This window comes from Castanea sativa, chromosome 8, assembly GCF_040712315.1.
Source record: "Castanea sativa cultivar Marrone di Chiusa Pesio chromosome 8, ASM4071231v1".
Taxonomy (NCBI): Eukaryota; Viridiplantae; Streptophyta; class Magnoliopsida; order Fagales; family Fagaceae; genus Castanea; species Castanea sativa.
The window spans coordinates 55,842,818-55,858,852 of record NC_134020.1 but is presented as its reverse complement, the minus strand read 5'-3'; the positions used below and the strand labels follow the sequence as shown (position 1 = coordinate 55,858,852).

The 16,035-nt window shown below is 34.2% G+C and overlaps 3 protein-coding genes across 3 annotated transcripts; all 3 read left to right on the top strand.

The window, feature by feature from the left end:
* Positions 1–1,511: 1,511 nt before the first annotated feature.
* Positions 1,512–4,820, top strand: LOC142606883 (uncharacterized). The gene is made up of 3 exons (XM_075778248.1): positions 1,512–2,633; positions 3,200–3,303; positions 4,187–4,820. Exons 1-3 carry the CDS (start codon positions 1,725–1,727, stop codon positions 4,770–4,772), a joined length of 1,599 nt encoding a protein of 532 aa, XP_075634363.1. The 5' UTR covers positions 1,512–1,724; the 3' UTR covers positions 4,773–4,820.
* A 1,818-nt stretch (positions 4,821–6,638) lies between these two features.
* On the top strand, positions 6,639–8,229 carry LOC142607819 (GEM-like protein 4). The gene is made up of 4 exons (XM_075779455.1): positions 6,639–7,001; positions 7,083–7,163; positions 7,538–7,812; positions 7,911–8,229. The coding sequence occupies exons 1-4, from the start codon at positions 6,878–6,880 to the stop codon at positions 8,082–8,084; spliced, it is 654 nt and encodes a 217-aa protein (XP_075635570.1). The 5' UTR covers positions 6,639–6,877; the 3' UTR covers positions 8,085–8,229.
* Positions 8,230–12,006: 3,777 nt separating this feature from the next.
* Positions 12,007–13,377, top strand: LOC142607946 (GEM-like protein 4). The gene is made up of 4 exons (XM_075779636.1): positions 12,007–12,265; positions 12,376–12,456; positions 12,655–12,929; positions 13,024–13,377. Exons 1-4 carry the CDS (start codon positions 12,136–12,138, stop codon positions 13,195–13,197), a joined length of 660 nt encoding a protein of 219 aa, XP_075635751.1. The 5' UTR covers positions 12,007–12,135; the 3' UTR covers positions 13,198–13,377.
* The last annotated feature ends 2,658 nt before the right edge of the window (positions 13,378–16,035 follow it).

The following is a 16,035-nucleotide window of genomic DNA, read 5'->3' as shown; positions in this document are numbered from 1 at the left end:
TTGGCAACCCCCACCTACAGGCCTGGTCAAACTCAACGTGGATGCAACTATCATTGATGATTTAACTGCCCTACTAGTGGTGGCTAGAGACAGTGTAGTGACCCAAAACGGGTCTTGCATTCCATGGAATCTCACATTGCCTAGGGAAGCAGATAGAGATGTGTTTATAAGGAATGACCTCCCTTTAACGTGTAGAGGCATTTTCTCTCATTGCTATGTACTTTGAGAGAGAACAAAAACCGTGAGGGGTATGAGTCTCAAAGTGGACAATATCTACATAGTTGGAGTGCTTTGGAAGAGAACAAAAACCGTGAACTCGCCCACGTGGCGAATTGTGAGTGGTGGAGAGGTGATGGTGTGATGAACTTAGCAAGTCTTTTTCTCCATGTAAGTTTAGTTGGGTTAGGAAAAGTATTGATTTTGCAGTGCACATTGCCGTTCAGCTTGTTGTTGGGCTTAAAAGCTATTTTTGTTGTAAAGGGAAGAAGCCCCAAAAGTTATGTTGGATGCTTGTAAGACTGATTGCATTAGTGTCGACTCTTCGGCTTGATTAATGAAGTTTCTAGATTGTCAAAAAAGGAAATCATGTTCAAACTTTTTTTTTTTGGATGGGATTACATGTTCAAACTTGATTATACTATTCTGCCATGACCCAAGACTCATTCATGTGAAATCTCGAAACTTGACTAACGTTAATATTACATTAATCCACACAAAGCAGTTAAACTCCAAGACTCATTCATGTGAAATCTCCGCACTTAATTTATATGCAAAAGAAAATTAAGTCATTCTCAGGTTTGTTTACATCAAAGAGATATATTAAAAAATATATTAGAATCTAAAATACATGAGTTACCACTTACTGCTCTCCTACCAACATTCTTGATTACTTAATTTTTTCCTCGAATAAAGTACATATCATGATTATTGTTATTATTGTTATACATATTAATAAATCTATGGACCATGCTTTTTTATTTATTTATTTGATAGTTATGAAATAATTTTAACTTATGATGCCTACTCAATTTGATAGATAAGAGTGGGTTCCAGTTAATTTAACTAACAAAATCTTTGATGGTTATATAAGAATTTTGAGATTTAATCACTGCTTACACAAAAAACTGATTGATGTCTTGGTCTAATTATAAAAAATTATTAATAAGAGTGGACGTTATAAGTTTATCCTCTCAAAAAATTTGATACGAAGAGCCTTACCTGTACAAAATGCGCCTATAGCTTCTTGGCTTAGCCTATATTAAACAACCATAAATTTATTGTAATACTTAATCTATTTAAATGTCGCTTATTACTGAAAATTAAAAACATTATAATAAAATAATTTTTAAATATATAAATAATATCGTGAGACTAATTTTAAAATTGATTTTATTGAGATTTATACTTATGGGTCATAAACAAAGTACAGGACTCAAAAAAAAAAGAAAAAAAAAAAGAAGGGGAGATGCGCGGTCTGCCACTGTCCAAACCCAGCCTTTAATAATTAAAATTTAGCTGAGAATACAAATCTATAATAACTGTAGCAGAGAAATTGGATGCAAATAGTCGGCACTCTGCATGAGATTGTGAAACTTCAACTTCATACAATCATACTCATAATTTCTCAGTTTTAGTGACACATAGGCCATTTGTTTAAGCGAAAAACACTTCTTTATGTGTTTCTGTAAGTTGAAGGGTTTAGGGTTTTAGATTGAACCCATGAAATGAAAGCAACACCAAGTCCAAGCCCTTCTTTTCTTCAAGCACCCAGAATTCCCAAACCCAGATACTCATATTCAACACCACACAACAAGCACAAGCTCCCCACTTCCCATTTTAGCATTAGGCTTTTAGCATCCCAAAACCCCACAAATTCTTGTCCCCAAAATGCCCATTATCATGATCCAGGAAATTCATCCCTCTTCTTCTGGACTGCCACAGAGATTGCTGAAGCTGTTAATGGCAGAGTTGTGAAATGGGGTCCTCCTGGAACCATTTCTACAGACACCAGAACCCTTGAACCCAACCAATGGTTCTTTGCGATTGCTGGCCAAAACTTCGACGCCCATGATTTCATAAACCCTGAATTAGCAGATAAAGGATGTGTCGGAGTTATTGGTAACCGGGTTTGTGACAATTGGGACAAGGGTTTTGTGGAAATCAATGGTGACACTGTGAGTTCATTGATGAAGATGGCTTATTATGCAAGGAACAGATTCAATGGGGCAGTAGTGGGAGTGACTGGTAGTGTGGGAAAGACTACAACAAAGAGTATGATTGCTCTTGCTCTTGAAAGTTTAGGAAACCCAGTTTATCAAAGTCCCGGGAATTGGAATACTGGGATTGGAGTTGCTTTGTCATTGATTGGGATTCCTAGAAATGCAGGGGTTGTGGTTTTGGAAATGGGGATGAGTACAAGGGGAGAGATTTTGGAGCTTTCAAGGATGGCTAGGCCATCAATAAGGGTGATTTTGAATGTGGGCGCTTCGCATTTGGAGAACTTTTCGAGTTTAGAGGAGGTTGCAATGGCGAAAGGGGAGATACTAGTGAATGCGAAGCCAGGGGATGTGTGTGTTTTGAATGCTGATGATCCATTAGTTATGAGCCTTCCTATTCCATATGGGGTTAAAAAGGTGAGTGAACTTAGCAAGTATTTAATTTCCTATTTGATCAAGTATTGTTTTTTACTTTTTAGTAGTTTAACTTACTCTAAATACGTGGGAACTGAATTGGTTTGTTTTTTATATGGTAATTCATAAAGTTGCTTTGTTTTGGATTTGGTTTTCTACTTGTGAACATATAGCTAATCAAGCTTAATAATATCCCTAAGAAAATGGAACACAACAACAGTCTTTCAACTGGACTGTTGGTGTTCTGGTATGGTATCAGACTATCAGTGAATTGTGCTAACATTTAATTAACAGCGACATGATAAAATGCACACATGGATTGCCTTTTGGTTTTATTCTTGATGACACTATTGGTGGGGAAAATATGTAAATGAATGTTGAAGAGTAATCTGTGGTTGAACCGCAATGGAGTTTTACTGTTGTGTTTTGTAAAACTGCATACTTGTTGCCTTTTCATTTAATGAAAGGAACTGGGATTCATTGTATTTCATCATAATTTACATTAGATAAAAAAATATTAACCCTGGTGTATGGATTCAGTAGTAAGTCATTTTTTGGGCTTTATTTAGGTGCTCTTTGGTCGGAGTGAGGGCTGTGATGTTCGATTGATTGTTGCTGAAAACGTTGATGGAGGTCTTGCAGTTCGAGTTGTACTAGAGAAAAATAAAGAGAAGTAAGATCATTATAAGATATACCACAGGCTATCTCTCACCACCCCCCTTCCCCCACCCCCCTTTTCATTTCTTCATTTTAAAATAATCTGAGAGGGAATCAACACTTTTTGCTTTCCATCTCCTTTGCAAATTTGAATGAAAGATGATGCATGTGTTTTATGTCTTCACTTAATTGTGTTGTAGTTGCTTATAGCAGAACAATGAGGCATGAGCTAAGACAGCAAGATAGAGCAGAAAATGTTGAACAAAACAGCTTAAATAGGTTTCCCTTGTTGATAACTGCATTCTTCATTTGTTGACACCTTTTCACTATAATTCTGGAAATTCCAAACCATTCATGAGGACCCTTTTTTTCCTGGCTAAGGATAATGTGAGAAGGATGTTAAGCCCCACCACAAAAGTAGTAAGAAATTTTATTCATGAAACAAAGGAAGGGTTATAGTGGAATGTCTGTAGAGACAGACCTGATCCATACATGTTCACCCTCAATAGATCTAGCTTTACGAGCCAATGCATGGGCAACAGTGTTGCCTTGTCTTCGGATGATTGAAGCAGCACTATTTAAGCCTTTTTAAGTCCATTTTACCATGCCATGCAAACCTCTGTATTGTTCAAAGCCTTTGTAACAATCTCAAAATCTCCTTCAAAGATTGCTTGGGGAATGCCGTACTCAACTGTCAGACCATGAAAGATATTGTGTTGTTGGATATTTAAAAGCTTAATTGAGCATATGTCAATGCTGTTTTTAGGTGTTATTGGCTAGAGGCAAGTCCAAGGGCCCTTCTTTAAAAAGGTTCCCTGCATTATCAAAAGAAAAAGAAAAAAGAAAAAGGTTTTTTTTAGCTGTCAAATATCTCATATGAATGACTGGTTTATATTCAGGGTGGAGTTTCTAATTCCTAGTCCAGGTCTGCATCTGGCACTCAATGCATGTGCTGCAGCAGCGGTTACAACTCTCTTGGGGTCTTCTCTTTTTGAAGTTGGGATGTGCTTGTCAAGATTTTATCCTGTTCACATGAGGTTGGAGCTTGAAGTTGCCAAAAATGGCATCAAAATACTAAATGATGTCTACAATGCCAATCCTGTTAGCACCAAAGCTGCCATAGACTCACTAAAAAGCTTTGATTGCTGTGGTAAAAGGGTTTCCATACTTGGAGACATGTTAGAACTTGGCTCCATGGAGATGGAGTCTCATCAGATGATTTTAAACCATTGTTGTGATTCCCAGATTGACTTAGTTGGCCTTGTTGGGAAGAGGTTCTTTGCAGCAGCTGAGAATTTGAATTTATTTGATAAGATAGATACTGTACATGCCTATGATGCAGCAAACCTTGCATTAGAAATCGTAAAGAGGCTAGATTGTAATGATGTTGTTTTAGTGAAGGGTAGTCGTGCAATGAAAATGGAGAGAGTAGCTGATGCAATAAAAGCTATGGATATTCAGATCCATGTTAATTGTGATATTTAATTTCATATTAAGAAAGCTTCAGATTTCGTTGGATAAAATTGCTTATTTTTACAGTTCACATTCATAATGCTTAGATTGAGTGGTGATTAGCATAAATTTGAGCCAAGAAAAGGGTGATGATTAGTACCTAAAAGTAGCAAGCATTGGTAAGACAATTTAACTTGATTTTTTTTTTTTTGCTAAAAAAAAAAATCAAGCATTCTTGTGTACTATTTGCTAGGCTTCCCCAAAATTTCATATATTATGCAGTCAAGCCTGGTATGTTGCTTGTGTTTCCTTGAGTATGACAAGCTTTTAGACACTAAATTCAGCAATTCAGCTACAAACTGAGATGTGGAGCAGGAAGAGGCAATTGGTCTTGAGGCCCCTATAAGCATAGTGTAACTGTGAAGAAAAATATCCCTTTGTGGAGCATTCCATGTGAAATTCCTAAGAAACAGGACAGATGCATCGCAGAAAACTACATCAGCTCTAGTAGTCGATTCCATCATACAAACCAGCATGCTACCTGGGTTGTAATTGTTTGACCAGTAGCTTAACTTAGACTAGTTATGAGAAAAAAAAAAAAAAAAAACTATCTTAATGCTTATATATCACTAGGTTTTGTTGAAAATAGGTAAGCATCCACGTGGCACAATTAGATTAATCCAGATGATGAAAAAACTAGGATATCTCTATAAATAAAAAAAAATTTCAAAGCTCTTATGTACCACATATATGTGTGCCACACACGTGTGTGTAATAAAAATAATAATTAAAAAAAAGAAATTCAGTCAGCTATCTTCAAGAAAGGGGCTGCTTATTGATGTAATCTCATACCGAAGGTAAATTTGGACAAACTCTGAAATCACATCATAATCATATCTTGTAGTCATAGATTGCGGGAGCCTTTGTCCTTTCCTTTTCTTATCTTATCTTATCTTATATTATATTAATAATTAAAGAGGGCTGGCATCACAAAGTTAATATGCCAGCTAAGAAAGTTTCAATTACACACTCTCACATAGTCAGTATAAGAAAAAGAAGCAATACGTGATGCATGTTCAGATTGTATGATTGAAAAATAGCTCCAATGCCAAAGAGGCAATGCATGATGCATGTTAGTTTAATCTAGTGATCAGGATATTTTATTCTCTCCCAAAGAATTCCTTGAGAGACATTACCCCCCCCCCCCCCCCAAAAAAAAGGGAAAAAAAAATCTAACTAACAAATATACAAAATGAATGTCTTTCCCCTGAACCATTTAACTATAAACTGCCACCCCTGGACCACTGGGGTATAAAATCAGTTTAATCTAGTGTTAAATAAGCACTATTGTCTTCTTCCGATAAAGCAACATTAAGTGCCAATACTCAAAATTCAATCAAAACAATATTTAATGTCTGAGATTGTTCATTCTACCAAAATGTAATGAAATGCTATTGCTTTGACAACATTTGAGAGAATAACTCATTTTTCCGTATTCCTCACATAAATTGGAGCCATTACCACTCATGGGATTAAAATAGCAACAACCCCAATTCAACATATTCTGCATTCAATTGTCACAAACACAATGAATTTAAGACATAGTTGAAGGAAATGCAATGAAATGGTTCACTTCCAGGGTGACCTATATGTTAAGAAAGACATTGACCCCCAAAATATGATTTAAACTTTAAATAAGTCCAGCGCACATGGATTCCAACTGAGTCCCCATTTTGTAGGGCACGGTTCATTAAATCCATTGGACCAAGTCTTCCTTTGTGATAATCTATTGAAGAATCATAAAAGAAGACTTGTTCCTTTCTACAAGTCTTTTTCTAAAAACAACCAAACATGTGAGCTTCTCAATAAATTTTCTTAAGTAGTTATCTTTACAAGCCTATGTCTGTGCCTTTTTTCTCATTGATGAGCCATAGATGACTCATCACCCATGCAACAAATAGTTGAGATTCCTAGTATTTTTATCCTTATAAATACATTTGCAGGATGTAGGTATGAACAACCTTAATAAGCATCACTTCCCTGTTCTCTGATAGAGGAGAACATTCTACACCAGTCTCCCAACAACACAAGTTGTTCCAACTAGACATAGAAGTGAACCTTAGCGCTACTTATCAGCCATGAAAGAATCCCTTCAGCGACATGTACTTAGCTCAGCAGCATTCCTAGCTGAGAAGTCATCAAAGAAATACTTGCCTGATCCTTCTAGCCAAGACAATCTAAGTGGTTCTACATGCAAGCGAAGTAAAACTCTTTCTTTACTCTATCATTCAATCAATTATGTAGATAAAGCTGTTTTACTAATGTGACGTCTCAATATTGCAGGTAAAGTAGGCTCAGTTCTTAGTAGGATGAACAAACTTGGAGAAAAAGCAGACAGGCTTAGGCGTGGAGTCAAAGAGCATGGTAAGTAATTTTATTTAAGTTTTCCATGTGATATTAACAATTTGATATTGTCTATGGGGTTCCACTAAAAAGGAGAGAGTTAATATTAGTGATACTACTGGGGATTGAGATGGTAATTAGCTAGTTGATTCTAAAAATCGTTTTCCTACTTCTTGTTTTTTCAGTAACTATACAGACGGTTAGAACAACGGTTAAATGATTAAATTCACCGTTTTTTAAGAGATAACCTTTTGGGATCTAGTGGTATATTATCACAAACTAGTCTGAGCATGTACTACACATACTCTTCTTGAAATAACATTGAATGAAACATATATATAAAAAAAGAATGTTAAGTGACTTTTTTTCTTACTATACTTCTTGTGAAACTGTAGTGAGGTTGGCGCCCAAGATCACTGAAACTTTGAAGGGAAAGTTGAGCATGGGGGCTAGAATTCTTCAAGTAGGTGGGGTGGAGAAGGTCTTCAAGCAGTTATTTAGTGTTAGAGAAGAAGAGAAACTGTTGAAGGCTTCCCAATGCTATTTATCAACCACAGCTGGACCTATAGCAGGTCTCCTCTTTATCTCCACAGACAAGATTGCTTTTTGCAGTGATAAAGCCATCAAATTCTCTTGTCCAAATGGAGAAGTCATTAGAGTACATTACAAGGTAATTCACATGATGATATCTTTTACATCTCTCTCTCTCTCTCTCTCTCTCTCTCTCTCTTCATGCCTGCTAACTTAAGCAATATCAATTTTTTGCAGGTCTTGATCCCAGTAAGAAAAATATCGACAGTCAACCAAAGTGAGAATGTGAAGAAGCCTTCACAAAAGTACATAAATATAGTTACCAGAGATAATTTTGAGTTTTGGTTCATGGGTTTCATAGATTATCAGAGAGCTTTCAAATATCTTCAGCAAGCAGTCTTTCAAGCTTAAATAGTGATTTGAACAGATGTATCATCTGTCTTCCTCTCTGCTTTGTCCAATGTATTTTGTCATGTGAAGCAAGAAAGAGCAACATACAATTTTCGAAAATGTATATACGTTTCTATTAATGAACAATGTCAAATGTTCAATGTCAGATGCTTTTATTTTTTTTGGCCATTATTTAATCTCTGGATAGATATTCTGCAGCAATTAACTAATTAAGTCATAAATTTGATTCAATTTTGGACTTTACAATTAAGAAAGAAATGGATCATTTTGCCACCCATCTGACCTGGTATACAATCAGAAGGCACAAGTTTAGTGATCTATACCAACTTTAATGTCACGCACACATACATATACAATCAAAAGGCACTAATTTTCTGACCTGTGCCGACTTTACTGTCACACATGCACACACAAATATATATATATACGCGCACAACTATAAGATAATCTAAAAAGTAAAAAATGAGAATGTGGTCCACTTTGTCTCTTGTGCTATTGTCTATTGACACATCCTGTTAACACTAATGGTTCAAATTGTTAAAATCCAGTAACAAGTTCATGCAAGACTTTCCCTCAAAAAAGAAAAAAGAAAAAAGAAGTTCATTCAAGACTCATATGAGTCTTAGCAATCAATTGCTTCACTATGCCAATTGACTAGCAGTTTCAATTTCATCATACACCAAAAAATTTGAAAATTATTCTTGCGCAAACTGAGTTTTCACAATGAAGACATGACTCAAAATTAGCTTAACCTTTGGAATTGTCTGGAATCTCGACATATAGTCCATCGATTGAACAATGTCTCGACACACTCTGAACAGAGTCTTGATCAATCGAGAATGGGTGATTCTCTTAAAAGGCTTCTAAAGTCAGCCCATGGAATCAATTGATGACCTTATCACTTAATTATGTAAGGGAACATTATGGACGGCTAAAAACAAGAGAGAAAGAGTATGTGTGCCTCCACAAGGGTTTCAATACCAAAATCTCTCAGTTCACCAATCTCATGAGTTCAATGTGAAATTCATTGGTGAAGTCATATAGCCTACACAGTCAAGTTGCTATGAAGAATTTTGAAGGTGTTACATGGGAAGTTTGTGTTCAATATAATCCTCTTTAGAAGAGTTCAACCGGGTTGGAGCAGCGTGTGATCTCATGTGTAAGTACTATATATTGGAGGTAGCTTTAGGGATAGATGTCTATTTCTACCATAAAAATTTTGATTCTAAGAGTGAATATGCCTTGGGGAGTTTTTTCACTCTGAATTCTTCCATTGGTTTTCACTTTGTAAGCAAATTTTCTGTGTTTATTTTATTGCACTTTAGTTTATTTGGTGACTTGTATACTGTGGCTAATTAATTGGAATTCAATTCAAAATCATAATTGGTTAATAATTTAATAAAATTGATTTATTTCCTCCAAAATCAACCTAGGGTCTAAACTTGTACTTTCATCTATTTTGGTTCATCAAAGACTTTTTCAGATGAATAATATTCATTTATAATCTATATGAAATCACGACTTTGGTGGTCAATCCCTCAAGTGAGTGTTGAAGTGGATTTATACTTTTATAGCCACATCAACGTCGCTTCTACCTCCTTCGAGAAGAGCAAAAGCCATGACATATTATCAATTTATTTTAGTCGGGCAAAGGAAGTGACTTATATTGCTTAAAAAATAATCTAGACAAAGTAACTTCTTCTTCTTCTTCTTCTTTTTAATTTAATTTTTATTTATTTGTGATATTTCTACAATTACAACTTACAACGGCTGAATAAGTGAGGAAATTAGTCATAAATTCAGCTAGCCTCTTGTTGTACAATAAAAACATCCATGGTTCAAACTTCAAATCTCCCAACTCCAAGTATCAATGTATAAAAATTAAATGAGCATCTCTCTCCTTCTTAATTAGCAAATGTGTCGAACATTGCTAAAATTATGATGTTGAGTTGTTGTTATACTTTTTAGCTAGTCTCCTCCAGTAAATTCAAAATTGCATAGCTTCACACCCTTTTAGTTTGAGTTTAGGAAGCAAGGATACTTTAGTTGAGGCATCGTAACTGTGTTATACTAGTGTTGTAATCGCTTTATCGTGTTAACATTTTTCAGAAATTGCTTGTGTTGCGATATTGTACCCATATTCTGTGTCTGTGCTTCCTAGGTTGGAGTCCTCAAGCATTTATTCAAACTTCCTATTTTTTAGTTTTCTATATGTTTAGTTGTTTCATTTATGGCCAAGAGTCTTGTAGTTTGTGGCCCAATTGATACTTTCTAGTGTTTTCAATAGAATTATCCAATATTCAAATACCACCCACTCTTAAGTCTTAACTAAAAAAAAAAAAAACTATAATTAATTACTTATCAAATTTCATATTTTTTTTTTTTTTTTTTTTTTTAAAAAAAAGAAAGAATCTATACTACTAATAACAAGATTACCTTGTTTGGGTTTCATTATTTTGCGTATCAAAATATCCTTACACAAATTTTAAAATCACATGCCCTTTAGTTTAATATTATAAATTTTAAAACTTTTCCGAGCACAAGTTATTTACTAGTTATTTAGAATTTTTTAAAAATATTAATGATCTTCTACACAAGCCAAGCAAAATAAAATGTTTACTAACTCAATTTCACCATTGAAATCAAATTTAAGAAAAAAAGTTAGCTTTTCAAAAAATAAGAAGTTTCTAAAAACACCTCAAGATGTTGCTCAGAGTTAATGATGTTATTTTAAAAAGCCACTTTTATATCACTGAGGTCCTTGAAAGCTAAGGAGCAGTGCTCAACGCAATCAACAAGTTGATAATAATAATATAGAAACTCCACTGCAATGGCCATGTGGGAGGTAAAAGGTCCTATGTGGATATGTGTGGCAATCCCCTTTCTCACAAACACAAAAGCATACTTCACCCTATTGGTTCAATGCTGACATGGGCATTTGCAAAGGAGATGAGGCATCTTTATTTTTTAGGTCTACTTGCCCATTTGAATAAAAATAAAGATAGCTAATAAAAAGATTGATTGTACTCCAGACCAGCATGTGTGCTCTTGTCCTACCTAATTGTGACTTTGTGATGAAGTTTTTCCTAATCAAGCATTTAAAGTTGAACATAATTCTTGTGAGCTTTAGGAATGAATTCTCACAACCAGACAAACTCATTCAACTTGCAGCCATTTAGGTGAAAGTGGCTTTGCAGTTGGACAGTTTGAGGTATCATATCTTATACAGGGAAGTCGGTTGATACCACAAATTTGGTATGAAAATGCTTTTTCCATTTCCTTTTCTTATATTGGTATAGCTAAAGAGGGTGGCATCAGAAAGCTAAGATGCCAACTCAAAAGGAATCAATGGCACACCGTGGCATAGTCAGCATAAGAGAAAGGAGGCAACCTATGATGCTTAATACTAGTAAAGGTCTTTAAGTAAATCAGGACACTTTATTTCCTGGGACCCTTTTGTTGAATGCTATAATTTTCCAACATAGAAATTCAACTGTCACAATCATTGGACTTCAAAATTTGAAATGTAGAAAAATGAATTATTTATGAAAATAATTAAGGCAACATTCCAACTTCACCCATGTAAAGCGATTTAGTTTAGGCATAACCAGAAACGGCCTTTTTATTTTTTGTTTTCAAATTTTTTGGTAGAGTAAACCAACTTAAAAAAAAAAAAAAAAAAAACCCATATCCACATTTCCTCTAATATTTTGGAGAATTTCATAGCAGAAGAGTTGGACTTTACATACATCATAATGTCTTTTCTGAAAGGAACCAAACATACATCATGACCTTTAAGAGTCCAAGCCTGCACGACCTTTATTCTCGTGGATGAGCCACAGCTGACTCATGCAACCAAATCTTTTAAGAATAATGTACTATTTTCATTCCTTTAAATACCTTTCAAGAACATAAGGTTTGATCAACCCAAACAAACATTTCTTCCTTGTATTCTGATAGAGGAGAACATTCTACACCCCTTGCTGCAGCCTGCACACTACTGTCTTTTCCAGCTAAATCAGAGAAGTGAACTTTGCACTACTCATCAACCATGGAATCCTCACTTCAGGAACTTGTTCTTGGAATACCAATCAGCTCAGCAGCATACAAAGTTGATAGGTCACCAATAAAGGGATACTTACTTGATCCTGCTAGCCAATACAACAATCCATCACTTAAAGGTATGTCTCTCAAATCCAAACATATTAAAAACCCCCTCTTCTCTATTTCAATCCATCAATCAATTGGTGAAATCATTCCTTTTTAGTAATCAGACAATCTTGTTTTGCAGGTAGTGCAGATACAGAGCTTAAAAGGAAGAACAAGGCAGGGAAAAAAGGAACCACTTTTGCACATGGAGTCCGAGAGCATGGTAGGTGGTTTTTGTTGTCTTTCGTTTAATCTTATGTTGGAGGCAAGATGGAAAAGCAGAATATATTTTAAAATGATGAAAAATATAGGATGACTTGACTTCTCCTCCATCTTCTCAACAACTAAATAGAGTAAACTGAACATATGACGTGTAACTTCTATCAAATTTTGATTTCTTTTATCTCTTGTGAAACTGCAGTGAGAATAGGGCCCAAAATCACTGAAACTGTGAAGGGGAAGTTGAGCTTGGGGGCTAGAATTCTTAAAGTTGGTGGTGTGGAGAAAGTCTTCAAGAGGTTATTCAGTGTTAGAGAAGGAGAAAAACTATTGAAAGCTTCCCAATGCTATTTATCAACCACAGCTGGTCCTATAGCTGGCCTACTCTTTATCTCCACAGACAAGATTGCATTCTGCAGTGAGAGATCAATCAAAATCTCTTCTTCAGATGGCGAGATGAAAAGAATCCATTATAAGGTATATTACCTATAAAAGATTATGTATTCTCTATCTGTGTCTCTTGCTGTTTGGCTCGTTGCTTACTATTGTATGTAATATCCATTTGTTGCAGGTCTTGATTCCTTTAACAAAAATAAAGAGAGTCAACCAAAGCGAGAATGTGAAGAGACCTTCAGAAAAGTACATGGAAATAGTTACTGTCGATAATTTTGACTTCTGGTTTATGGGTTTCTTTAATTATCAGAAAGCTTTCAAGTATCTTCAGGAAGCAATTTCTCAAGCTTAGAGGAATGGCTAGTCACTAAACAGCCGTAAATGTTAATTCTCATCTACTTCTCAGATGTAATATGTACAGCTAGGAACTCTTTGTACAATTTCAGGCATTGTATCAGTTTTTGTAATGATAAAATGCCCTCTGATTCTGCAACATATTTAACTTTTTGCAAATATAATTAAATTCTTGCTATGGTCCTCTGTTTAAATTTTGAGAAGCATATTCTGACTTTCTTTGGCCCTGCAATTAATTGCCATATAAAGGCTGATCTGCTGAATTCCACTTTTGTAAGATTTTGAGGGATACACATGTTAGATACCACAACACAGACAATCAATGAAGATTAGAGTTTAGGTATGAATCTCTAAACACCACGAACAAACCTGAACAAATTATCAATAATGAGATTGCACGTGGATACTTGGCACATAATCTACGCAAGGCTTCCTCTCCATGCTCCTACTCCCAAAATAGTTTTTCATGAGGCAAACCATCATAGGCTGAAGATAATGAGACCTACGGCTTTTATCTAACAAATGGAGACGGACTTATTGTGTCTATAAGACTAGATTGACAAACCGTGATCAAATGTAATTCTTTATATGAGTCTATGTGTGTCTTGAGTGTGCTTAGAAACCAATTTTAAGTCCAAGACAAGCCAGAGGTTCAAGTCCAAGAAGAACAAAGTTTCTGGAATCTAAACTCCTACTCAACTGATCAGTTTTCAAATCTATTTCTAATAGCCATCATTAATCTTGGTGTGGAAGCACGAATTTAAACACTAGTAAGTTACCCGTGCAATGCACGGATAATATTGTAATATTTTATATAAATTGATTTTAGAGGATGTTGTATATGTATTATAGCATAATTGTTATAAAACTTTATTAGTAATAAGTTCATCAAAAAAAGTAACAATTATAAATTCCATACACATATTCATTATAATTATTCAATCGAAGTAATGGAAAAAAAAAACTTTGGAGAAAAATTATAGAATAAAATTTCTTATAGAATGTGTCTTTTTCTCTCCTTAATTCTAAAACTAAATACACATCTCAAACATCCACGGTTAATCACATCGTTTACAAAACCCACAAATTTACAACATCCGACGTTGATATCAAAATCGTAATCGCCATTATCACTCAATATAAATCTCAAACCCTCCTTCCTTGGTTGTAGCCAACTCAAATGGGGTAGGAGTAGATGAAGCAACAATGTTAGAGTTAGGTAGATGTCGTCGAAAGATTGAAGGTAAATGACATCATTTTTTGTCTGTGTATTTGACATGGGATAGCATGAAGGGCAATAGGTAGGTATATATAAAGGGCTAGAAGTACAAGAGGTGAAAAGAGTGAATTAAAATGCAAAGTGTTTTGTGTGTATGTGTGAGAGATGAAATGTCTTCAAACATTGAACCAAATAATACAAAGAATATCTTTTTTTAATTAGAAAAGTAATGCCTTCAAACATTGAACCAAATAATACAAAGAATATCTTTTTTTAATTAGAAAAGTAATGCCTTCAAACACTAAACCAAATAATACAAAGAATATCTTTTTTTAATTAGAAAAGTCTTAAAACATTGAACCAAATAGGTAGGTATATATAAAGGGCTAGAAGTACAAGAGGTGAAAAAAGTGAATTAAAATGCAATGTGTTTTGTGTATATGTGTGAAACATGAAATGTTTTCAAACATTGAACCAAATAATACAAAGAATATCTTTTTTTAATTAGAAAAGTAATGTCTTCAAATACTAAACCAAATAATACAAAGAATATATTTTTTTTAATTAGAAAAGTCTTAAAACATTGAACCAAATAAAACCAAAAGTTAATAATTAATTTGTTCTTATCTCTGATGTGAGTTAAAGTATTTAATTCTTTTATGTGGCGTTTGGTACTGGGTAATATTTTAGGATTCCCAAGAATGTTTAAAGATTCCTATGTTTGGTTGTAAATCACGCTAAGGAATCAGATGCCAGGAGAATCTGGATTCCCCTCTCAGTAGGAATGTGGATTCCCTTTAAAACAGGTGGGAATCCAGATTCCCAAGCTTAAAGGAAATTGTATTTTTTATAAATTGACAATTTTAACCCTTTTTCATTATCATTTAAGTAATTAACATAAAATATAAAACAAATTATTATGGATTAAACTCTTTTAAAATTATTATTAAGAATAAAACCATTTGAGAATTTAAATAGTTATTTTTGTATTATACCTGTCATTTTGAAATATTAGACTATAATTTTAATGAATTTTTCATAATTAATAGTTTATATTTGGTTTTTCATTATTTATTTAGAGGAAGATTTTTTTTTTTTTAAGAACTTGGTAGTTCACATTCAAATCTAAGGATAGAATAGGAAAAATAAATAATTTATTTAAGATTCCTGGGAATAAACCAAGCGTTATCATCTCACATTCCTAGGAATCTTAAGATATTTTCAATGAAACCAAACATTGGAATAGCTACATTCTTAGGAATGTGATTCCTAGGAATCACATTCCTAGGAATCTAGATGCCAAGAGTAATGTGGATTCCCCCGTACCAAACGCCACATTATAGAGTACGCCAAATAGCAGAACCTCATACTCTCCCGTATGAGGTCTCTGCTTATATATATATATATATATATATATATATATATATATATATATATATATATTGATTTTTAAATAAACGCTTATGATCACAATTAATTTCTGTTATGGGTTTACTATAATCCACAATGGGAAATTGAATAAGAACTAGACAACTTTTGCTCAAGAAATAATGTTTAGAATTTTATTTATGTATTTTCACAATTACATTCCTAACTGTGTATCTCTCTTCTTTTTCT